Below are 26,889 nucleotides of genomic sequence, written 5' to 3'. Positions count from 1 at the left end.
TCTCTGTGCTAGAAAAGCTGAATTTCCGGTTTAATAATCAGAAATTTGGCTGTTAAAGTTAACAGGAGCAGCTTTTTGCCCCCCTGGTAACTTCTGAGGAGCTGCCGCTGAGGCAAGGTGCAGATACGCCCCTGCTCACCAATTGATATCAATAACCCATATTATAATAGATAGTAGTAAAGAAAGAATGAGATATGTGCCCAGAAACCCATGTAATACAATTGTTAATTTTCCCAGTATAGGACAGTATAAGGAAGCAAAGGGGCATATGATTATAGTACTTGAAAGACACATCAGTGATAGTACCACTGTTTTATTGTTTACAATGGTTTACAGTCCAGTATTATTATTAAGCATGATACCATAATAACAATTCCACTCAACAGACACATATGATTTAATGTAACCCTTGTATATGTGGATAACTTAATAAAGCATCTTTGGTTTAAAAAAATTGCCAGGAGAACCTGAAAGGAAGGATCATCATTCCCAGTGATATGAACTGGCCTAAGGAGAAAACAAAATACAAGAGGAGTTAGCAAGAGAGACAGTAGACAAGAGGGCACACACTCAGTGTCAAAAAGTTTCATTTTTAGTTTTCAATTACTTAGGCTCTTATTTTCAAAGTGTTACCTAGGCTTTATTGAGTATACTACCTTGCAAGGTGTAGTGTTTCCTTGTTAGAAATGACTGTGTAGGACTAGTGCAGCTGAGAGTGAGGTTAGCATGAAAACCTGCTCATATTGAGGGCAGAGTCAAATGCATATTTTTGGATGCTTGGCATCATTCTTATATTTGCATTGCTACTGATATTAAACAATTAATTCATGCTATTGCTGTTAAACTTCACTGCAAGACTCTAGGGCAGGGATCCCCAACCTTCTGAACCTGAGCAACATTCAGAAGTAAAAGGAGTTGGAGAGCAACAAAAGCATGAAAAATATTCTTGTGGTGCCAAATAAATGCTATAAATGCTGCCTACATTGAGGCTCTGTTTGGCAGTGCACCTGGTTTTTATACAACCAAAACTTTCCTCCAAGCATGGAATTAAAAAATAAGCCCCTGCTTTGAGGCCACCGGGAGCAACATCCACGGAGTTGGAGAGCAACATGTTGCTTACGAGCTACTGGTTGGGGATCACTGCTCTAGGGTGACACCAATATTCCTATATTGGCATTTGATGATTCTTTAATTACCCTATCATGATTTCTTTTCATCTGTACTTGGACTATATTTTGTGCAGTATTATGAAAAAGTTTAAAAAAAAGATTATAACAGCCTATAATAATAATAATAACACCTTAAAGGAAAACTATAGCCCCAAAACGAATACTTAAGCAACAGATAGTTTATATCAAATTGAATGACATATTAAAGAATCTTACCAAACTGGAATATATATTTACATAAATATTGCCCTTTTACATCTGTTGCCTTGAACCACCATTTCGTGACTCTATCTGTGCTGCCTCAGAGATCACCTGACCAGAAATACTACAACACTAACTGTAACAGGAAGAAGTGAGGAAGCAAAAGGCAGAACTCTGTCTGTTAATTGGCTCATGTGACCTTACATGTGGTTTGTATGTGTGCACAGTGAATCGTACGATCTCAGGGGGCGGCCCTTATTTTTTAAAATGGCAATTTTCTATTTATGATTACCCAATGGCACATACTACTAAAAAAGTATATTATTATGATAATGGTTCATTTACATGAAGCAGGGTTTTACGCATGAGCTGTTTTACTCAGTATCTTTTAATAGAGACCTACATTGTTTGGGGGGTATAGTTTTCCTTTAATAAATTGGTGGTAAATGATGAATAGGCTGGATTTAGTGAACTGTATAGATAAAAACTTGCTTTGTTCTTACCATACAATACAGTTATAAGAAATAGCATTACTGCAACCAGGATGCCACTTCTAACAGTAAATCTTCCCTTATTACAATATTTTGGAATCCATTTGTTATACCTTCTTTGGAACTTTAAACTAAAATGTCCCAAAATTACCTCTTTTCAATTGCTAACAATTAGCATAAAGCTGCTTTAACTGAGAATTACTCTGGATCACATAACCTATTTAAATGAATCCACACTTCTAAGATTCTCATCCTCATCTGCTGAAGATCAACTTTACTCACGGGATTTATTAACTGCAACCAATTCAAAGGATTAATAACTTGCTGTCAACAAGGGGAAAGGTGGGTGGATGCAGTAGCTCTTACAAATCTATATCTGTTCTTATGCTAATGTTCTTCTTTGGAATTACTTGCCAATACATTTGGATCGTTGTTAGTGATAAGAATTCCCATCTTTGAGACTAAAAAAGGACACTTCATAATTTGCCTCTGTCATCACGGCCCTGCTCAGAGCAAGTTACATAGCCTTAGTTTGTTTATGCTCATCTGGAGTATGCAGTGCAGTTTTGGACTCCAGTCCTTTAGAGGGATATAAATGAGCTGGAGAGAGTGCAGAGACTAAGTGCAACTAAACTGGTTAAAGGGATGGAAGACTTAAATTATGAGGGTAGACTGTCAAGGTTAGGGTTGTTTTCTCTGGAAAAAAGGTGCTTGCGAGGGGACATGATTAACCTTTACAAGTACATTAGAGGACATTATAGACAAATAGCAGGGGACCTTTTTACCCATAAAGTGGATCACCGTACCAGAGGCCTCCCCTTTAGACTAGAAGAAAACAAGTTTCATTTGAAGCAATGTAGGGGGTTCTTCACAGTCAGGACAGTGAGGGTGTGTGTATGGATGCTGGGTTTCAATTGGAGGGGTTGAACTTGATGGACTTTTTTCAACCCAATTTAACTATGTAACTATGTAACTAGATACCTATATATGTATAGATGCATTAACTTCTTAATCATCGCCTTTCTCAAATCTTCCTTACTTTTTGGGCTCACACGCAGAGTCATCATTAACCAACCAAGCACATATTAGTATGTAAACAGAACAACATGTTTGCAGTACACACTGTTCATTCAACAAATCATCTTCCAATTGTATTAATGTTCATATTGTCTGATATAGTTGTGATTTTGTTTGTTTAGTTTCAGTGCTTTTCCATATTTTATTAAATGGGTGATCTTTTTCTCTGTCTGATAACTGGGTAGTTCTATGAGTTGCAAAATGGATGAGTTGTAGTCTCAGGAATATATGTGGTGTTGTAAATGGGTATTTTTCCATGAGTTTTGTTTGGGTAATTATTGAGTAATTATCATCTAGTAAATCTTTAAGATTATGCAGTCCATTGCTGCACCATTGGAGAAGTATTGGGTTTCGTATGCCTATTGGGAATTTTTGTTTCCTATCCATGTTAGATATTTCCTGGTTGATTGCCATGCTTTTTGCGTGTCTGTGAATAAAGGATTGTCTTGTATGGATAATGGGATCTCAGTTGGAGATGTGTGTAAGAGGTAATTAAGGGAATAGGTATACAGAATTTTTAAAGAGGTGGAATTTTCAAATGAATGGAAAACCCATTAAAAAAAAGTGTATGTAAGTGGACCGTTTAGTGAATATTTTCAGATAAACATAATGGTCAAGCGAATCACTGGTCAGTTAAATGGAATGCTCAGCTAAATGAAATGTAATGTAGAATGCAAAGTTCAGTAAAAATTAAATATTATGTGAACTTAAACGTGTAAATCGTTTACAGGGAATGTTTACTGAAATAGTATACTTAGGTATATCAAATGTTTATTAAACTGGAGTCAGTTTGTGTTCTCCCATATATTCTTAGCTCTGTATCTCATGGAGAAATGGAAATAGTTGTACTTATATCTTTACAATTGTGTTGTGTTTGTTGAATGTGACCACACAATACTTTAAATCAGCATAACAGGGAGAGTTTTCAAAAGGAGAAAGTTCAAATGCTAACACTATACCAAGCCTCAATATACTATGAGAATGATCATGTGGTTTGGTCATGTTTGGTGTTTGATGATTTTGTGCATACTCGCACAATACATGTACAAAGTAAGTATTCCTCCTGATGAAGTACAGCAGAACCATGCTAAATGTGTTGATATGATTAGCATTCATAAGCATGAATTCATTATTTGTAACACCTTTCATTTCTGCACATTTTGTAAGTTTCCTCAGTGCTGGAGGTTTTGCATTTTGCATTTATACCAAATAAATATGTGCACAGTATATTTTTCTTTATTTTCCATAAGTGATTGTTGAACAAAGCTGGCGGAGAAGTGACCTGTCAGATTATAACTTCTATATCACACTCCTTATAGATTAGCCAGTGAGTGGGCAATCTCCCTTTAAAGAGTGGTCTATTTGTCAGTCCTTTGTGATGTACTCATATAATACATACTCATTATATATAATATATTATTATTTTTTTTTTTTTTAAACATCAGCACTTTTCCAGTACCACATTTTATTCATATGTTTTTCATTCATATGCTATTGGCACAAAGCAAAGTAGAGCACATGAGCACTTTATTCATTGAATACCACCCATAGTACTGTTTCTTTTCCCAGATTATACTTGATTTGCTGTTTTTTTGAGCGTTCAGCAGAGTGGACAGATCAGGGGCTCTGCAATCAAGATTTTTCTATTTATTTATAGACATGTTTAATCACAAAACATTCTGAATGAACTGACATTACTTATTTAATTCTACCTGTTTTGACACTGGCTGAAAATGTTTACTGGCCCTGATGGTATGCTTTTGCCCTTTTTTTTTAGCTCCTTCTCTTTTTTATTTGGATGAATGTTTTAAGTCAGGCTTCTACTAGTAAATGCACAAACACATAATGTGCCAAAATGTAGTGTTTTCAATTAAAATGATTAGCCTTGATGGTCAGTTTTTTTTTTCACCTTAACTGACTATGATACTATGATTTTTACAGTTGTATTTTGTATTTAATCTACATATTATTTATTGATTCTCATATAGCACTTTTATCAAAATGTTTCAGGTACTTACAGAATCAAAAAGTGGGCAACCTCCTGTCTAGTTCTCAAACGTATGGCTTAGATTTTAGAGTAAGCAGAGTTCAGGTCTTCATACAAGGGCATCCCTTAGGTCTTATTTGAGCAATAGACATTTTAGGCAAAGGTGCAACATGCTCCAAGTCAAGAGACACTTGGCATCGAAACACACTTACAAGTTAATACTCCCATATTTTCTAGGCACTTCCTGGATATATATGGTGGGCTTGGACCAAGGGGAGGATATTACGGAGTACGGTTTGGGAAAAATGAAGCTTGGCCTGAATTTGACAGCCAGTTAATCCAAAAATACTCAGAAAATTGTCCCCAGATCAGATGGTTGCTTTTTTTTTTACGGACCAGGTGGAGGTGGCCACCACAGACTTGCACACCGTCCATTATACCCTAAGGGTGAGTGCTGACTTCTAATCCCACAGCAGTTACTAAGACCTACCAAAAATGGGACTTTCCCTTGTCTAGCGTGCAATTGTTTCTCTAATTGCCAGCGAGGCGAGGTGATTTATCATTCACATAAAGGTATTTCCTTAAAAATCAATGGACATTTCACATGTTCCTCCACATTCGTAGTGTATGTAATAAAATGCCCGTGTGGTTTGCAATATGTGGGACAGACGTCCTGCATGATTAAAGATCGCATACGTGAGCATAAGTCCGCTATTAAAACCAAAAAGATAGAACAGGCTGTGGCCTGTCATTTTATTGAGAAAGGACATGGAGTCCAGCAATTAAATTAGGGATAGACTAAAGGATTGGCTAAAAAGGGAAGCCATGTGGATACGTAAGCTAGGTACCCTGACACCATCGGGTCTTAATAGGGAGTACGAACTGCATAACATTTTCCGATGACTTGGTTTAAGTTTTCAGTGCATTTTTATTTTGATATATATCTTTTGTTCCAGATTTGGATTGGTCCCGGCGATTTGACAGGATGGACTTGTTCATTACATTGTGTTATATATTGATGTTGCAACATTGTAAACTATGTATTCATTTTAAGGAAATGCAGCTGTGTCTTTGTATATTAATTAGCCACTAGATGGCACTGTTACAAATGATATAAAAAGTGTGCACTAACATGAGCTCAGTAGCTTGAGAAAAGGCGATTGTGCGCCTGAAACATCGCTATTGTAATTCTGTCTGAGGAATAAGCCCTTTTTAAATAAAGGCCTTTTAAAGATACTTCAAACGTGTGGTGCTGTCTACTTGCTGCTTTTAAGCAGGTGCCCGGAAAATGCTTATGGCAGCAATGTTTGTACCAGTTTCTGTATGGTTTACTTATGAAATTGGTACAAGCTTTACTGTTATTACTGTACGTAATTTACTATGTACAGTGGTGTTTGTGCAACCCTGCAGTTTAGACTTCTAATATGGAGTGTTTATCATCATTATTATATATGTGCAGTTGTCACCAGTTTCCTAAATTTGCAGCAGGTAACCATATGGTAACCATTATCACTGAGTGGATAATAAATGAGCAGATTTTGAATTCACTGTACCGTGTGCTAATGGTAATGTGTTTGCTATGGCTGCTAAAGAAGGAAATGGAAGTAAGTACATGAGTGTTATCTGGAAAGCCTTTATTATGTTTTAACTAATTACTTTTTAGATCTTTATTTAAAGAGATAAAATCACCCCAACATGTATTTCATTTTTAGAATTGGCTAGTGCCACATCTTATATTCACAGTGGGCTAGTGGCACACAGTGGGGCTCATTTATCACACTGGGCAAATTTGCACATGGGCAGTTACCTTTAGCATCCAATTAGTCATTAGCTTTTTGAACCAGCTGCAAGTAGAACAATGAATGCAGCAATCTGATTGGTTGGCATGGGTTACTGCCCATGGGGAAATTTTCCCAGTGTTGATAATTGACCCCCAATGTGTTTTCTTCTCTGGTGTAAATTCACCAGCAGAGGAGAGGAAACATGATCCACTGCCTTCCATCCCATATTTGCAAATGCATATTAAAATACTTTATAGGACGGAACACAGTGGGTGGCATTTTCTGCACAGGCATATTTACTAAAAGACTTTTCTGCCATGCCATGCCAAAATCTGTAGCATTTTCAAATAGCTTTAAAACCATCAAAATGATTTAATTAATCTTAGTTTGAAATTTATCTTAGAACTATATTCTCTTTCACTACACAAAAACAGTTTTAAGGTGGAAATAATCCAATGATTAAATATAATTGAGGATGGATCAAAGAATCTGGGACACGTTGCTCACTTCTTCATAAACACTTCCCTCCTGGAAACATCTTATAAAGTTCTCCCAAGATGCATTGAGTCTGCCAGATTCCATACATACTAGATATAAACCACTTGACTGTAGTAGTTGCAGAAGGGAGGCACACAATGGTGTGTGTGCAATCTCCAAACGTAACATGATTCTGGTCTAGGATATATGCCCCTATCTAATTAGTAACACAGGTAAACCTGAGGAGAAATCCAGAATAGGCCCTGTTGAGCTAAAAAATACCAAACATCTATTGATACAAGAGGGCCTTCATTACTTATATATTTATGAAGGTTAAATTATTGGTAGCCAAGAATTGTCTGTCCCCTCTGCTACTCATACTTGACAAAAGAGATTTTCCACCAAAAATGGTAACTATGGTAACAGTATATGCCTCAGTGGGTGCGGCCAGTGCCCCAGTGAGGGCAGATATACAGGGCATAATTACATTATTTTGATCATGCTGCTCCCTAGATCAATTGTAACATAAGGCATCCCAAAAACAGAACTAAGCCCAAGATCCTGGTCACAGCTCACACTTATGCCTATAACTGCCACCTTTCGCTTCTGGAGGAGCCCTCCGCTACTCAAATGTTGCCAGGTCTTAAAGTGAGAGGACCAAGGGGAGAGTTCTGGGCAGACAAGGGAACATGTATGGAAAGGACGGAGAACAAGGAGCATATTTGAGGGTCAGGCCAGGTATATACCAATCATGCAGAGGAGTACAAAAACTGGAGTCAGTCGAGGTCACTGGCCAGGGTCAACACCAAGAGTAGCACAGTAAAACATCAGGATCCACAAGAATGGTCATTAAACAGGCAGAGTAGCAGAAGTCAGGGACAGGCAGGGTAAAATCAGAACAATAATAGCACCCAGGAACTATGAGGAAATAGACTTACTTTGGGAAATGTGAATAGGAATGCGGTGCCTTTAAATATTTGAAATCTGCGGCAAGCACTATGACATCAGATGCAGCATGTATCAAATTCCAGAAGTGAATCATGTACGAACGGCGCCCAACAGAAGAGAAGCCCTGCCGCACCACTAGACCACCAGGTATTCTCACATCAATGCTGTCCAAGCTGTATGCACATGCTGGGGAGGCTAGATTACTATAAAACAGTGATACTTACATAAGGTCTTTGGAGATCTTGTGCATGATCTGGGTCCTTACAAATGTTTTGGCCCATGGGCCTCCAGTTGTACACCCCTGCTCTATATTATACTGTGCTTTACTATATACCAAAGATGCCTGAGGATCAGGAAAATGTTGCTTGTTTGCCTTTACTTACTTACAGCACAGCCTCTCTACCTAGTCTTTGGTAACCTTCTATTCTATACATGTCAAATGTTGCTCCCCACAACTTCTGTAATTATTTGCAAACTGCTTTTCATTATTATAAAATCAGTTTCAAATGTGTTTTTCTTATGCATTTGTATGAGACATCCAGGAGACTGGTACCTGTACCATTAATGCAGCCAACGTTAGTTCTAAAACATAACTAAATACAAACATACCGTAGATCTATTTCTCTATGCAGCATGGCATTTCCTCAACTGTGACTTCCTTACCAGTATTAGCCTGCACCCTGGTGGTAAACAATAAGAATACAGTTTAGACTGCTGATGTTTGTTTATTTAGAACTACAGAGTATTTATAAAGCAAATGACGGGTCGCTTTGCCTGAAAAAATTATTTAATTTATTAAATAATTTATTTAATTAGCCTTTTCCAAAATTGTTTCACCTGTGGATAAATTTATGGATTTCAAATGTTCCAAAAAATGCTACCGATCGTACCTTGAAGAAAGGAAAATGGAGAAGAAAACAAGAAAAATATAGTGCTGCATTTTTAGTAAAATTACACCTCAAGGTGATTCCATTCACACAATTATCAGTGTAATATTCCCCACCTCAGATCTTTAGTGCAGGTGAAATTAGTTTCATATATACTTAAACACCATCAGTATAGTGCTCTGTGTTCATTTGTAAGTTTTTTAGTGGGATGATGGGGATCGGAGTACAGCGGGCCCCTCTTGTTATTGTAGTTCATTAGCAACCTGATGGTTGAACCATAACCCATGAATCACAAATCCTTTTAGATTTGTGCAGTGGCAGAAGCCTGTTTGTTCATTGTGTACACAAACTGTGATCCTTTGTTACTTACTCCATTGCTATTTCTACGTAATCACTTCTTGCCTACAGCACCAAGACAGAGAAACCTATAGGCCACAGTGATCACAATGTGTATGTGCTCTACCTGTACAATGCAAGACTGGTAATCAGTTTGGATATCTTCATCCTGCTCCTCCTGCGTAGCTAATTTTACTTTTTCAATACATTATTTCATCATCTACAAGTAGATTAAACGACAACTTGTTTTGTTTAAAATGATAATAATTTAACACCATAGAAGGCAAGACAGGCTATTCATATTATAAATAATATATTACGTTTCTAACTGCCCCAGCTAGGAATACAGCCCCATGTGTAGTCTGCTAGTAAATCTGAACCTCAGAATTTATAGTGATACATATGAAAATGACTTTACATTCAAAATTGTCATGCTGATCGTGTAAGGGAAAGAGTGGGCTGAATAGTGAAGTAAGTCAGGTAACATTTTGACAAAACGTCATGGCGATCAGCATGCACTTCACCAAAAGCCTTCTCCAGTCTGTAGATAATGGCAGATATACATACCCCATTATGCACAGATACAACCCCAATCTGACTATCCTATTTTACAGGCCCCCCACCCCCGCCAATTGAAGTCCACTGTTCAGGGAAGTTTAGCAAAAACTGCAACAATTGGGATGTGTGACATTAAGCCCTCCTGTTTAGAAAATTATTATTTGGTGGTTTGGAGACTACTTGCTGTTCGAAATAATGTATGATACTTGCTGTGTTCTGGAGAGAGATTGTGGAAATCTGAATTCAATAAAGGGCACTAGGGTATTGCACCTGCGTGTAATGGGCTCAACAAAGACTACGTACAGTAAGAATAGAGTTTTTGAACATATACATTTCAGGCATGACACTTTAGTAAAAACCAATTCCGATATAACAGTTTAGTCCCACTTCTTGGCCCATGACCACAAAAGCCTGTTTCCATTTGCTACCTGAAATTCATGATAATGGCCTCTTGATGGTTTCACAATTAAATCTTTGGAGGATATAAATAAGGCAAAGGTGTCAAGCAGAGCTTCACACCAATGGGGCTCAATACTTCAAGTGGGAGTAATTGGGCCAGACTACAGCAAAAAAACAACACAACATAGTACAATACCAAAATTCCTTTGGCCTTTCTCATTAGACTGGTCAAAGCTAATAGCTGATTGGTTGCAATGAAATGTTGCACTTGTATAATTTGTACCCATGGTAGAAGATAGGGGTCCTCTGAATCATTATACCTAAAATAAAAAATATAATCCAGCTTTATTGAGAAATATGTTTGTCTAGAACCACAGTGTCATAGAAGATTATTTATCAGGCCATCATGGTGAATTCTGTCTTCTACCAAATAGGTATTTCCCTGCTGAGTGAGCAGATGCTGATGCTCATTCCACATGCCCAGTTATATGTCGAAGATACTCTCCTTTGGTCGCAGCTCCAGCTGGAAATATAGCCTGGCAGAATTCACATATCTGAGAGCTGAGGCCAACATCAGAATTCATATCCATTTCACAGCCAAACTGGCATTCTCCAGAGAGGCCGCTTGGACTCCAGCAGGGCTAAGAGAAAGAAAAGAGAACGCGGTTAGCATCAAGGTCCAGATTTTCCAAAGGTCAGATTTTGAATTTATCTGATTTTTTTTACTCTAATAAATTTGAATATACTCACAACTCGAATGGGAGGTTATTTAAGAAAAAACTGGAACGCCTCAAACTCGAACAAATATTACCAGCTTGAAAACTCAAATCGAATTAAACTAAACTCGAAAAAATACTTGAATGTCAGGAAGGCTATTAACAACTTCAAATGGGTCACTGGACCTCTGCCATTGACTTCTACATGAATTATAAAACATATATCAAGGCCATATACTGTCTATAGGTTAGCAACGTGCCAAGGTCCAATAGCACTAAGCAAATAATCAAAAAGATATGCACAGTTATGTTTATTAGTGAACAAACACTACAACAATAAATTACATTTTAGTGAAAAATAAACTCATATCATACCACATGGCATTGTCTTTTCCCTGTCTGAATACCTCATGTTAACCACTCCCTCCTGAGTCCTGACACGTTTTGCAATGGGTGCTTCATCAGAGGAGGACTTCTACATGAACTCGGCAGGTTTTACATATTTTGTGAAATACATGTTGCAATGACTAAAAATGCCAGACCAGCTGGCCTTGCCTGACACTTTACCATATACAAGAGATTTAGCTATTTATGACCACTTGGAATACTATTGTATACTAAATTATACATCATTTTAGCAAATAACAATAGAGGAACATGAAAAAAGGCAAATATTAATATGCTGAGCAAGATTTCTTTGCCAGTTATTCTGAAACACAGAAGTAAGCATAATCAGTTGGCATTTTTGAAAAGCTGATGTGAGGCAAAAGGGAAGTATGGCATCAAAGTTCTCCCATGATGTAACAGTAATGCCTGAAGGCAACTAACCACTCTGGTAAGATCTATGAGTTTTGCCATTTCAGACAATCCAGTATACAGTATCTGCCATCAGCATTTATAATGGTAATGCACATGCATACTAGGAGCAACTTTATAAACAGTGGCCAAATTTGCACCTGGGCAGTAACCCATAGCAACCAATCATCAACACCCCCGCCTCTATTCAGACTTGGTTTTAAAGTTTTAACATATATGGCTTCTTTAACACCTCTTTTAAACCATTCGCTCTCCAGGTCTAGAATCTAGTCTTGGCAGTCTTCAAACATGTGTCCTTTTCTTTTAGATGTAGGTACACGGCTGAGGTCTGACCATAGGAGCTGGCTATTCTGTGCTGCGCCATAAGTAGGGATGTAGCGAACGTCGGAAAAAAAGTTCGCGAACATATTCGCGAACTTGCGCAAAAATGCGAGCGGTTCGCGAACGGTTCGCGAACCCCATAGACTTCAATGGGAAGGCGAACTTTAACATCTAGAAAAGACATTTCTGGCCAGAAAAATGATTTTAAAGTTGTTTAAAGGGTGCAACGACCTGGACAGTGGCATGCCAGAGGGGGATCAAGGGCAAAAATGTATCTGAAAAATCTGCCTGTGTGTGCTTGGAAGAGATAGTGTAGGGGGAGAGCTGTTAGTGATTTCAGGGACAGATGATAGTAAGTTTGCTGGCTAGTAATCTGCTTGATACTGCTCTGTATTGGAGGGACAGAAGTCTGCAGGGATTTGAGGGACATTTTAGCTTAGGTAGCTTTGCTGGCTAGTAATCTACTGTTCTCTTTAAACAACTGCCATACGTTGACCTTGTAGGCATTGTTTGCCCAGTTTTTTTGGACGCAGCCACTGAAGCACAGTTGCCAGAAAAAATATGCCATATAAATGCTGAAAATAGTCATTTTTCGCCATATACGTTGAGTCAACGTATGGCAAAAAATGACTATTTTCAGCATTTATATGGCATATTTTTTCTGGCCTCTGTGCTTCAGTGGCTGTGGCCAAAAAAACTGGGCAAACAATGCCTACAAGGTCAACGTATACACTACTACAGCGGTGGATACGGATTACGTAAAATATATGAATGCTGCTTGAAAAAAAGTAACTCAAGTGGTTTTTCTAGAGACGATAATATTATCAATATTTAGACAAAATGTGAACAAGGTCACACAGCTCGATGGCGGGTTGAAGAAAACAGTGTGCAAATAATGCCTACAAGGTCAACGTATACACTACTACAGCGGTGGATACGGATTACGTAAAATATATTATGGCTGCTTGAAAAAAGTGACTCCGGTGTTTTTTCTGGAGACGGTAATATTATGGATATTTAGACAGAATGTGAACAAGGTCACACAGCTCGATGGCGGGTTGAAGAAAACAGTGTGCAAATAATGCCTACAAGGCCAACGTATACACTACTACAGCGGTGGATACGGATTACGTAAAATATATTATGGCTGCTTGAAAAAAGTGACTCCGGTGTTTTTTCTGGAGACGGTAATATTATGGATATTTAGACAGAATGTGAACAAGGTCACACAGCTCGATGGCGGGTTGAAGAAAACAGTGTGCAAATAATGCCTACAGGGCAAATAATGCCTAAAAGGTCAACTTATACACTACTACAGCGGTAGTAAAATAAAAAAAAGTAAAATAAAAAAAAATGAATATTAAAAAAAAAAATTAAAGTTGGTGCTGCTGAACTACTAGGAGCAGCAGATTAGCACACCAGTCCCACTCCCCAACACTGCTAGACTAATAGCACTGGGCTCTTATAGTAGTAGTAGTAGTAGTAGTAGTAAAACAACAAAAAAATAAATAAAAGCAGTCCTTACAAGGACTACTGTTATTGCAGCAGTCAGCAGATGAGATCAGAAGCAGGACAGCTGCCCACTGCAGCTACATACAGAGCACTGCAGTAGAAGGTAGATTACTAGCCAGCAAAGCTACCTAAGCTTAAATGTCCCTCAAACCCCTGCAGACTTCTGTCCCTCCAATAACAGAGCAGTATCAAAACGATTACTAGCCAGCAAACTTTCAACTGTCCCTGAAATCACTAACAGGCAGCAGCTCTCTCCCTACACTATCTCTTCAGCACACACAGGCAGAGTGAAAAAACGCTGCAGGGCTTCGGTTTTTATAGGGAAGGGGAGTGGTCCAGGGGAGAGCTTCCTGATTGGCTGCCATGTACCTGCTGGTCTGGGGTGAGAGGGCAAAAAAAAGCGCCAACAATGGCGAACCCAAAATGGCGAACGTCGCGCGACGTTCGCGAACTTCCGGCGAGCGCGAACACCCGATGTTCGCGCGAACAAGTTCGCCGGCGAACAGTTCGCGACATCTCTAGCCATAAGCTGGTGTAACTGTTGTTTGGTTTCCCCCACATACAGATCACAGCATTCCTTACTGCACTGCACTGCATACACAATGTTACTCTTCTTGTGCTTTGGGATGGGGTCTTTTTGGTGAACTAGTTGCTGCCTCAGTGTGTTGCTGGGTTTAAAGCAGATAGGGATGTGGTGTTTATTAAAAATCCTTCTAAGTTTTTCTGACACCCCAGCTACATATGGGAGGACCAAGTTCTTTCTCCTGTCCTGTTTTCCACCTTTACCGGTAGTCTGGTGTTCTAGACTGGGAAAGCGACTGGTTTAAAAGAGATGTTAAAGAAGCCATATATATATATATATATATAAAAACTGAAAAACCAAGTCTGAATAGAGGGGTGGTGCGACATCTATTGTCTGCCACATACCTCTCCCTGGAAGGTTTAAGAACACATCAAAGCTCCAATCTTGCTAATACAATCAACACCTAATTTAATGACATCATTGTGATAAATAGATTATGCTGGTTGGAGCAACATTTCAGAGGATATATATTCTCGAAGGAAGATTTACAAGTTATTCTGAATTGAGAAAGCCAGTTGGATGACTGGTGGACACATCTTCAAGGAAAAAACACAGCAAGTCCAGTTGATTTGACTTATTTCTATAGATAAACTTTTGATTTGTTGCCATGGATCACTGTCCAGATGCAAATTTGCCTGGTGTTTATAAATGACCCCAGAATGATCCTTTATCATGTAATATACAAATGGGTTCAAACTGGGAAAAATCCCGGTTGGCCAAGACCTAGGTGGGCTCTACCACCTGCCCTCAAGCCAGATGCCCCAGCCACCACCACTCCCCGTTCTGCTGCTGCGAATTCCACTCTAAAACATACGTTATCTCTATTTTTTTAACAGTGTATAAAATGCAGTGGAATGGGAGCTGTTTTGTTTTGGGGTGAAGAGGGAGTGGCAGTGGCTGGGTGGTGGTCCCAACTGCGTGGTAGGCCCTTGAGTTGGGTACCCAGTTGGTCCCAGATACCCCAGTCCGACTCTGTATACTATTGTCTAATAGAAACTTTTGGAGAAGAGAATATAGATGGGGCAATCCCAGCTCCTGCAGGACAGATACATTAAAAGACAAAGTAATGGAGATCCACCTCTTTCAAATACTTCAGCCAAGCTTATCTGTCAGTTTAGTGCATTTGATCCATACAGCAGTAAAATGTCCTGATAACACATCTACCTATGTGTGGCCAGTGTAACTGTATTGCATATCTGAGCACAACATCACAAACCAACATACCTGAACTGGTCCTTTCACTCCAAATAAATATTGATCCTTTGGTGCCAGACACACTCCAAGAGATATATCCTTTGACTGTAGAAAGCAAAGATCTTCATCATATAAATTAGACATACTGAGATCTGCTCCAACTGGAATTAAACAGTGAAGACCTCCAGCTGTGGTATCACAAGTTCTTTTTCCCCCATTGATATTTGGAAATTGTGGTGTATAGTTTTTAATAAATGATTCAAGATCAGCGTTACTGCCATCTTTATCACCACTGGAATGACCAACATCAAGCTTATGTTTCTCAACTTCACTCGCTAGAAAACTGAAATTTTCTGTGGTTGGTGGGAATTTCACATCAAAATCCAACAAGACACTAGGGTTTCCCCTAATATCTTCTGCTAGAGATGTGGTATTGTTATCTTCCATTGTATCTGAGGATTCCACACTTTGGTCTTGCTTCTCTTGCAATCTGATGAAAGGACATTCTGAGCATGTAGGGTTTCCAACATCAGTACATTGGATAGGTTTTGAAATGGGCATCTCTGTGATAAATAAGCATGGGATAAATATTTTTCAAATCTCTGCTGATAGACACTCTAGCAAATTCCATCCTTTGGGTTACATTTGACAGTGCTGTTTAACTGCTTGCACAAAACAAAACCTAACTGACCTACACACATTGGTGATAGGCTAGACCACACGTTGACCCAGAACAACTACCACAGGGTTCCATTAAGAAAAAAACAGGATACCTTGCATAATAAATGCTCTCAACATATAAAAAACGTAAACAAAAAAATAGCCACTGTAGATGTAGTTCAAGGAATTTGCTCAAGACAACCAGGGTCGGACTGGGCCGATGGGACACCAGGAAAAAATCTGGTGGGCCCGGATTTTTTGGGCCACGCCAGCCCAGACCTGCTCCCTGCATTCCCTCTCCATACCTCCCCTAGTCACGCTAACGTGCCGTAAAAAGTACACGTGCGGGGGGGATGTGTGTGGCAGCATCAGAAAAGACTTTATGGCTGGGGGCTGAGGCTGCTGAATATATCCCACACATGCTTTCACCCATTGATAAAAAAATCCCATAGAAATGAATGGAGAGTGGCGGAATTTCACTCTTAACAGACTGCAGCCATCTCTAACTTCACTCTTTGATAAATATACCCCATAGACTCAATTTTAATCAAATAATTTCACATTTTAAATGATTTCCATTTTCTTTGTTATAATAAAACAGTACCTTGTAATTAATGCTTATTAGAGGCAAAACAATCCTATTGGTTTTACATAATGTTTTTTTTTTTTTAGCAGACTTAAGTATGAAAAGATCCCTTATCCAGAAAACCCTAGGTCCTGACCATTCTGGATAAGATAACAAATCCCATACATGTACACTTTATTGGGCTTATTATTATGTATTGTTTTAAATAACATTATGGAGTATTTTACTGTAGAATTTGCATAATTTAGGATCAATTTTGCATCAAGTGCAGTAGCAACTAGAATAATAAACTCACATGTCTAACTGGTTGCTGTTGGTTACAATAGAATAGAATCTTACACATCTTAATAATGTGCATCAGAGATTCTATTTACAATTGAGTTTCTAAACTTGGTGACACAGTGACATTTTTGACTAATAGTGTGACAGGACCAGCAATTATTTTCTTCTATAAAAATTTGTCTGAGCACTAGAGCTACTCACAATTGCACCCACAACAGTGAGAGACAGATTTAGGCTTAAGGTATTGTTCATATATTGTTATTTTCAAGAGAAGTCATGGGCGCCCTCTCTGTCTTTACAGGAGTTTTATCTTTGCTTACTTACCATTGCTAATGCCTTTTACTGCAAGCAGCTTTTCAAGTAATTCTGCCTGTTTTCTGCATTTAGTTTGCAGCAACCGGACTTCTTCACAAAGGGCTAAAAATGCATCTTCCATTGCCCACTTAGCCTGATGAGAAGCAGAAAGAAGAATTTACAGAACTACATCAAAAAAGAGAACTGAAACCAGGGGCTGATGATGTTGTCCTTGACCGTCAGAGCAAGCCCATTTTTATTGTTATTGTTCTCTCAAGTTATCATTTGAGAATTCACACTAAGATTGATTGGAATTTCCCCATATGTTGAGAATTATAACTAGACTGCAACATTTCTAATTCTGAAGAAATGATCTTCTGTTTTCTTCTCTAATATCAGCAGTTTGATGCGTACACGGGCTAATCAGGCTTAAAGCAAAACCTGGACTATTTTAGGATTTATTATCGTATGAGAAAAAATACACAGTTTTTTTGTAATAATCTACAAAGGATTTTCTACTCTTCTAGTGTAGAATACGCATGAGCTCTCTAAACTCTTACCAACTGTTCAAGGCAAGTTACGGTGGCCGCAGACCAAAAAGCGATTCGAATGCTGACTAAAAATATTAGGCAGGGATACAAAGCTGAACTTCTTACAGAATCAGGAACTACTCCAACCACTGACAGTTTTAGTTTACTTTTTAACCTGTGCTTAAAGTCACCCAAGCAAGTACTGCAGTAAGAATTATTGATCAATAAATAGAGCATGGTTGGATCTCTTGCTTTAAGCTCAAGTTAAGAGTCCACCTTGGAATTTCAAAACTTTTTGTTCTGCAAATGAGCAGGTTTTATATTACATTACTTTAAAGATGTTGTTCACCTTCAAATAGGGTGAACAGTTGTTCACCCTATTTGTTTGTTTTTAGATCACCAGAAATAACGTCTTTTTCCAATTACTTTCTATTTTCTATACATCACTATTTTTCTAATATTGAAAAGTATTGTGTAAAGTGTAATTTTTCCCCTTCTAAAGCAGCTCTGGGAGGGGGGGTTCGCAGACCCTGTAAACCAGCGGTCCCCAACCTTTTTTGGACTGGGGACCAGTGAAAAAAATTATTTTTTTTTGCAAGAACCGGGGGTGGGATCGGCGCGGGTTGGGTGGCAGGGTTGGCGGTGGTCGGCAGCAAGTTTTGACACGTTGCATCCAATTCGGTGTCCAATTCATCGCGTCGCGTTTTTGTGGGCTGGGCTCGGCAGCCCAGTGCAGGAGTGTCCGGCCCGTGGCCCGGCGGTTGGAGACCCCTGCTATAAACTGTTCTAAATTGATACATTTAGTTGATACATTTCTTATCTTTGTCCCTGCTAAGCAGAATCTCTGGGTTTCATTACAGGCAGCTGTTAGAATTGATACAATAGTTGCTAATACTCCAGAAATGCTGCTGAGAAATGTATCAACTAAATGTTGCAAAATTGTAACAGTTTAGAGTCTGCGCCTGAATTACTGAGCTGCCAGACTCAAACACCAGAGACAAGGACATTTAACTTTAAACTTAGATTTTGGAAAAACAGTAAAAAAATAAATAATGGAAAGTAATTGAAAAAAGTATTTATTTCTGGGGAACAATCTTAAAACAGCTGAACTGGAAAAAGTATGACCAACCCCTTTAATGCAATATTTATTGAAAGCTTAAACTAAAGATCCATTAAAAATCCATTATATCAATTAAATGATCTTCTATCTTATAACATCAACACCTGTTGGTGTTGGTTCTCCCTGTGTTATATGGAGGAGACGGGCATGTAAAGCTGTCACATGAACTCTGCCCAGAAGTCTTAAGCCAGTGATCCCCAACCAGTGGCTCGTGAGCAACATGTTGCTCTCCAACCCCTTGGATGTTGCTCTCAGGGTCCTCAAATCAGGTGATTATTTTTGAATTCCAAGCTTGAAAGCAAGTTTTAATTGCATAAAAACTAAGTATACTGCCAAGTTGAGCCTCTTGTAGGCTGCCAGTCCACAAAGCGGCTACCAAAAGGCCAATTATAGACTTTATTTGACACACCAAGGGACTTTTTTCATGCTTGCGTTGCTCCCCAACTATTTTTACATTTGAATGTGGCTCACAAGTAAAAAAGGTTGGGGACCCCTGTCTTAAGCAATACTTTTTTTTTACATTAGATATTATGCTATCATTAAGGTTCTTGTTGCGGGAACTACTCTGACTTCAGCTTTCCTCTTACACATTTGGGGAAAATGAGACCTTTACAGAAGATGCTGATTTTAGCAGAAGTGCTTTGCTAACATTTCATAATAATAAGCTAAGGAAGTATTGCAAAAGTACTTTCCTTTCAGGCCTATGAATATCAGAAATGTTCCTTGAATTAAACAGCACACGTGCTGCAATGAATGTTTGTGCATTTAACTTCTGGTGGCTGAATGTTAGAATTCATATTTATCTTGCAGCCTTGTGGTGCACACCTAATTATAACTTGGCCTTAAGATGGCCGTACATGGATCAATACACTGGTCGACTCATTCCCTTTAGAGGCAGCAGCTTATAATCGCATGTATGAAGCCCAATCAATATCTGGTTGAAAACTGGCCATGTATTGATCAGATGGATTTGAAAACCATTGAAAAATGATCTCAGATTTGGTCTGGCCAATTTGTGTGGGGCAGAGTGGGCCTGAATTTTTTTTTACATGGGCTTACCCGGGCCCCCAAGGTTACGCCCATGAAAGTTGACCTTTAAGTTGAAATCTAAATTCTAAGCAATCACGAAGTATTCAGAATGTTTTCTTATTTTGTTTATTTAATTATTAAAATTGCAGTCTGCAACTGAAAATCCTATCTGGTTGTCGGGAGGTGTTTCCCAGCAACCAAAATACAGATTAACTGTGAGGCTTCAAAATTATTGTCACTGTCATGCTGATTATTGCTTATGTTTCTTCCAGGACCTCTCTATTCAGACGTTCAAACTCTGGGGCAAGAGTCAAGTGCAAATGACAACATAAACTGTAGGTTTGTAGCAATTGCATTCAGTTCCTCACTGCTTCTTGTGGCCTTTGTAGTTGAGTACTTTTAACCATTTTTAAGAGCTAACTAAGAACACAGCCAATGAATAAGTCACACTCTTCGTTACTGAAATGCACCAGCTTTGCCAAAACTCACTTACTTAAAGGGGAACTCCACACAAACACAACTTAAGATTTTTGAAAAGTAAACAAAATTTCAAACAACTTTCCAATATACATCAATTAAAAAATATGCTGAATTTTCATGATTTTTAATAGTTTTGAACAGTTCCCTTATAGCCCCTGCTCTCCTGCTGATCTGTCTGACTACTTTGCTGAGCTGGCTGACTACTGTTACTTTGTATCAACAACCAGCTGTCCTTAGCCTGCATCCTCCAAACCCCACAATTCCCTGCACATGTGATTTCAATATGGAACACAACATCACAGTGCAATGCATTGTGGGTTATGTAGTTCCTGCATGCTGTCTGTAAGCTATGGAGAAGTTGTTACAATTTGTAACATCAGTGTTTAGTCCCTCCTCCCCTGCCAGGATTTCAAATGATGCAGAAAGAGAACAGCTCGATTCCAGCAAAGAAAATGGCATTTATTCATAATTTTTGAAGAAACAGGTAACAGTGATGGATAAATTGAAGGGTTATGTGGGCCTTTTGATCAGATTTTGGTTTGGAAGCCAGAGTTCCCCTTTAATAAACAATGCTCTGAAAATTATTAATTTTCAGCTTGTTCACCAGAAATAAAGACTTTTTTAATTGCTTCCCAAGTTCTACTTTTCACAGTTTTTCAAGAATTAAAGTTTAAAGTTGAATGTTCCTGTCTCTGGTGTTTTAGTCTCGCAGCTCAATGATCCAGGTGCAGATTCTGAACTGTTACAATTTGATGCATCATTTGGTACATTTTTCAGTAGCAATTGTGGAATATTAGCAACTACTGTATCAATTCTAACAGCTGCCTTTGAAGGGTTGTTCACCTTCAAACAACTAGTTGTTTTCAGATAGATCACCAGAAATGATAACTTTTTCCAATTACTTTCTGTTTTCTATATGTCATTGTTTTTCTAATATTGAAGTCTAAAGTATAATTTTTCACCTTCTAAAGCAGCTCTGGTAAGGGGGGGTCGCCGACCCTGTAATCTGTTCTAAATTGATATATTCAATTGATACATTTCTTATCTTTGTCCCTGCTGAGCAAAATCACTGTGTTTCATTACAGGCAGCTGTTAGAATTGATACAATAGTTGCTAATACTCCAGAGATGCTGCTGAGAAATGTATCAACTAAATGTTGGAGAATTGTAACAGTTTAGAGTCTGCACCTGAATTACTGAGCTGCCAGACAGACCAGAGACAGGAACATTCAACTTTGAGGACAGAGACAGACGGTCAGATTTGGGGAGATAGTCACCCGGCAACAAATCTGCTCTTCTTCGGGGCGACTAATCTCCCCAAACTGCCTTACCACAGGCTAAAATGGAAATCGCCGGCAGGATGGCACTCGGAAAGCTATGTTTTCCGAAGTCGCCTGAAGATTTAAGTAATTAAAAATAGTCTTTATTTCTGGGGAACAATCTTAAAACAACTGAACGGAAAAAAAGTGTTTGGAAGGTGAACAACCCCTTTAATTAAACACAGGGATTCTGCTCAGCAGGGACAAAGAGAAGAAATGTATCAACAAATGTATATCAATTTAGATCAGATTACACGGATCCCCCCTCCCCCTCGCAGAGCTGCTTTAGTAAGACATGAGAAAGTGAAAAATTAAACTTTCAATTTCAATATTAGTAAAAAATGGTCACAGATAGAAAATAGAAAGTCATTGAAAAAAAGTCTTTATTTCTGGAGAACTCTCTGAACTAATAAAAGTCCTGGAAGGTGAACAATCCTTTTAATGTCTTTAATATAGTTAGTGTTGGTATTCGGGGTTTACATATCCTTTTACTGTACTGTAGTTACAATAAGAGTAGTGCATTGTTGAGTATCAATGGTATCAATTTGCTTGCAATTCCCCTTTTGCATTCTACTGCCACAGGAATTTCCCTTATATATTAATCAATATATGAATTGCCCGAGTTAGCAAACCCTCCACTCATGTTGCTGTCCTCACCACCTCCAAACATTGGCTCAAATGGCTAAACTGTAAATGCAGTGAATTGAACGTGGCAGAGTGCACACAGAGCTGCAGTTCAGAATTAAAGGAGGAAACATACACTATGATAAAGGTGCAGTTAATACATGGGCTCAGCCTTCCCTTGCTCACTCATGCAGCGCCATACTGTACATTAGGCAATCTACACATTCACAACACACATCTACACATTCACAACACAAAATATTGGAGATAATTTGTATCAATGTTGGCATTTTGGTATCTACAAGAGACTTACACTTGCTCCTTGCCTCTTGCCGTCTGCTGTTATACTGCGGCTGTGAGCAAACTAAAAATACTCAGGGGAAGTTCCCTGTCCTACAACAATGAAACTGAAACCTGCAAGTGGCAGAAAAACAGGAAACGCTGATCGCATGTAATGCCTATTATCTGTCATACTATCATACACAAGCCAACTCTTGTACATGCACACTCCGGCAGATGTGCAACATGCATTTCTCTCACATGTTGCTTATTAAATTCTAGAAAGTTTTATAAAATGTGGCCTTACTCAGATGATGCACAACAGTGGTAAATGCATAGTTACATAGTTAATTGGGTTGAAAAAAGACCAGATTCCATCAAGTTCATCCCCTCCAAATGAATCCCAGTGCACATACCTACACACATGTAGCAAAGACAAACTCCACATACGGGGTAAGGTGAGAGCTCTATCCCTCCATCTGGTCGTTCCACTCTGGTCACGTGGTATTAGACAAACGATTCAATTAAAGGCGCATTCACTTGCTCAATGGTAGGGGTAGAGATTACCATATAGGTAAGGATAAGTGTAAAAAATCCATGTTTATTAGTTCATTTAAAAACACATATGAAAAATCAAAAATGGATGAAACAAAACAGGGGAGTGCATGGCTATATGCGTTTCGTGACTATATCGGTCACATCGTCAGAAGCCAAAAGCGCCCCCTGCTGACAACATATTTATACACACATTAAAAACACCGGGGGGTTCCAGCAATATAATCAAAAACATGATAGTCACAGTAACGTAAATCAATTCACGAGATACATATAAGTCGAACATGAACATGATTTGCATATTAGTTAGCTTATTAATATGATTTTAATTTGATATTCAATTTATTTAATTTAATTGCATATAATTTAGTTTGATCCAAATCAATTTGAATCAAGTTTTTAGAACCTGAGAATGACAGCATAGAATGTAAACATGGAAGGGAATGGCGGGAACATTAGGAAGGGGAAAGAGGCAACATATGGGGTGCCAATTCGCTGCTCTAAATCTGCTATATGCAATGATCTTTTACTGGCATGTAGGGGGTTAATGCAATTCTCCATCTGCAGGGACCTTACTGGCATATCTGGATTATGGAATGCTCATTACTGGCTAAAGAAAGTGTCAATAGGTTGGGGGGGTACATGCTAACGAGGGCATATCACAATAAAGGTTTATTCCATATATTACATGCTGCACCTCCTAATTAGCAGCCAAGCAGGCTTACATGATTATGCAGGGGGCACTCGGAGTCAAGTCCTCTGGTGGGCCCCAGGTGCCCCAGTCCGACACTGTGATCATGGCGGTCTTTGGAACAGCAGGTGCGGCATTCCAAGTTCACTTCAGCTACATCTGTGATGGATTGGTATTAGCAACGTGTATTCTGTTCCTATTTTGACATGTGTTGTGTATTGTACTACAACTCTCACACCAGTAAAACAGTGTACCTAAAGATATGAGCCATTTGTTTGATCCTACATCAAAGTAATTTGGATTCCAGTATAATTGCCTTTATGGGAGATATTTTTGTTATACAAGAGACTAAAGTCACTTATTGGGATTCATTCACATGTTGCACAGTCTCTATGGGTGAAGCCTGCATACTATGATTACTCCTATTATAACACACCAACTTTAGGGCTCTTACAGACGAGCGTTTTTACCTTTGCTCCCCTGCGTTCCGTTTTTCTGCGTTCAGCCACAGGGGAGCGCAGGGATAGACGCATTACATTTTTTCTAATGGGGCTGTACTCACACAGGCGCGTGTAGGCACCGAACGCAGGAAAAATGCAGCATGTTGCGTCTCAACCTGCGTTTGGCGCCTACATTTGCCTGTGTGAGTACAGCCCCATTGGAAAAAATGCAGCTGAACGCAGAAAAACGGAACGCAGGGGAGAGCAGGTAGAAACGCTCGTCTGTAAGAGCCCTTAAATGGAAGGTGAACCACCATTATCTAAGAGTATTATTTACTGTGACTGTGATTGTATTATTATATTGTAACAATTACTGGCTGTTTTTATGGAAAAAAAGGGTGCCCTCCTCCTAGAAGGGTCTTTTGGTTTTAATGTGTTTTTAATAATTTTGTGTTGGCATAATTGACTAGTAAACATCGACATTTTATGTATATTTTGTATTTTCGGTTTAATATATTATATGGCTTCCTGGGGGATGATGAGTCCTATGGTGTTCTTAATTTACAATATAACTATATAAGTAGTGACACCCTTGGATTATAGCCATCCATATCGTGTTTATTATACTTGTTTGTTTTTTTTGTTTATATTCAGTGAACTGAATTATTAAAGCAAAAAAGGTAAAAGAATATAACTTTGTTGAGAAGCTTCCTTGCTTGTGTAATATATTTTGATCCCAGTAGGTGGTGGTGGAGTTCCACTAAATGTAAACTAATGATCATCTAGCAACATACAGAGCACAAAAATCGCTGTATCTAAAAATAAAAGGTCATACAAGGTTACTAGATTTATGAATAGCCTTTAAATATATCCTTGTAAGCAATGTTCACTAATATCATCAGTAGTGATGGGTGAATAAAATGTCCCGAATTAGCAGGAAAATTTCCACATTTTGCCACTGGTGAAAAAATTTGTGAATCACCTGCGAAATTCTCTGATGGCAAAAAAATTTGCATTCGCGCCCGAAAAGTTGTTCGCGTCAAAATCGTTGTGCGTCAACACTATTTGGACGCCCATTCACTTCAATGCCAGCGTCAAAATTGACGTGAGTTACTTTTCTGATGCACGTCCAAAATTGGACACGAGTTTCGAGTTTTTATCACTTTTTTTGCAAATTTTTCACCGTTACGTGAATTATCGATGGAAATTTGTGTATTTTTCGGCAAAGTGAATTGGGAGAAATTTGCCCATCACTAATTATCAGTTAAAAATGGGGTTTGGTGATGTCACTGATGAGCAAGCATAGAAAGTAAATGTTAGCATTAAGGCCTGAAAGCTGTCTGTAGACACTTGGGGGCACATTTACTAAATTGTGAATTTTCTCTCATCTTACTTCACCAAAGTTCACCTCACTTCGCCAGGTGTATTTTCACAACACATCTCTTATTTATTAAAAATCGTCAGTTCACTTTTTCAAGAGAAAAAGTGGTGATTGGATTTTCTCCTGGCATAAATTCTCTGTTAAAATTTGCCAGTGTATTTTCCCATACAATAGTAGTGGGGAAAAATCTCAAATCTCTAAATCTTACGCCATAGATAAAATTAGCATGGAAAGGGTGATGTTGGTGGAGATTTAAAAGTGGCTGCTCTATCTATATCATGGAAGTTCGCCATCTTCGACCTGAAGAAATTTCTCTTGGCGAAAATACAAAATTGGAGAATTTTCACTGGTGAAAGTTCACCTGGAGAAGAGAGGTGAATTTACGCCAATGCAAAGAGAACTCTCACCACTGCGAAGTTGTGATGGGAGAAAAAATTCGCCTGGCATGAATTTGCGGCGAATTTCCGCGTTTTGCCACCAGCGAATAAATTTGCAAATCTCCCGTGAAAATTCGTCTGTGAAAATTCGCCAGCATCAATTTCCGATTTTCAAGTGAAAACTTTCCAATTTCACAATTTTTCACTGTTTTGCAAATTTTGCGGGAAATTTGCAAATTTTTTCGGCGAAGCAAAACGGGAGAAATTCGCCCATCACTACTGCAAAGTTAACATACCTCCCAACTGTCCCCCTTTTTGCAGGACAGTCACAATTTTGACAGCTTAGCCCACAGTCTTGGATTGTTAGTGAAATGTCCAGAGTTTCTCTCTGATCCCCTGTGCTGAATGCCAGAAAAAGATACAATGTTTCTGAATTGTAATTAAATAAGAGACACCATGCAAATATTTAAAGGTAGGCTGGCACAAACCGGACCGCACTCCATTAATACATGCAGTTAAAAAAAGTTTTTATTTAAGCAAAAAACATCTCAAGAAAAGCCCACATACCCAGTGCTACATTTGTAACTATTTAGGATAAGCAAAGATACAACTGTAACTAAGATAAGCAGGTCTCTTGGGAGAACTGAGACTTTCAGTTTAAAGGGCCAGGGCCCATTGCCATTCGCGCCCCGGACCCCTCTCCTTTATTCGGGCAAATTTTTGTCATCAGCACCATAGCAATACGGATTTGTGCACAGGAAATTTAAAAAACCATTGTATCTCCTGCGCA

The 26,889-nt window shown here is 38.6% G+C and overlaps 1 protein-coding gene across 1 annotated transcript; it reads right to left on the bottom strand.

Annotated features, from left to right (window-relative positions):
• Positions 1–10,637: 10,637 nt before the first annotated feature.
• On the bottom strand, positions 10,638–22,748 carry tankl.L (TRAF family member associated NFKB activator like [provisional] L homeolog). Its single transcript, XM_018247500.2, has 4 exons — positions 22,690–22,748; positions 17,306–17,429; positions 15,484–16,016; positions 10,638–10,952 (listed from the first exon to the last, which is right to left on the bottom strand). Exons 2-4 carry the CDS (start codon positions 17,415–17,417, stop codon positions 10,779–10,781), a joined length of 819 nt encoding a protein of 272 aa, XP_018102989.1. The 5' UTR covers positions 17,418–17,429; positions 22,690–22,748; the 3' UTR covers positions 10,638–10,778.
• Between the last annotated feature and the right edge of the window lie 4,141 nt (positions 22,749–26,889).

The sequence above is a fragment of the Xenopus laevis genome, chromosome 2L (genome assembly GCF_017654675.1).
Source record: "Xenopus laevis strain J_2021 chromosome 2L, Xenopus_laevis_v10.1, whole genome shotgun sequence".
Classification (NCBI taxonomy): Eukaryota; Metazoa; Chordata; class Amphibia; order Anura; family Pipidae; genus Xenopus; species Xenopus laevis.
Note: the sequence above shows the minus strand (reverse complement) of the source record. Positions and strands in the feature narration are given on the sequence as shown.

What these genes read in the sequence shown, in the direction of transcription:
- tankl.L (XM_018247500.2), bottom strand. Translation starts at nt 17,417, where the DNA reads ATGGAAGATGCATTTTTAGCCCTTTGTGAAGAAGTCCGGTTGCTGCAA. An exon ending in AGTAAAAGGCATTAGCAATG is followed by an intron (nt 16,017 to 17,305) that starts GTAAGTAAGCAA and finishes TATTTATCACAG; the next exon opens with AGATGCCCATTTCAAAACCT. An exon ending in GAGTGAAAGGACCAGTTCAG is followed by an intron (nt 10,953 to 15,483) that starts GTATGTTGGTTT and finishes TCTTTCTCTTAG; the next exon opens with CCCTGCTGGAGTCCAAGCGG.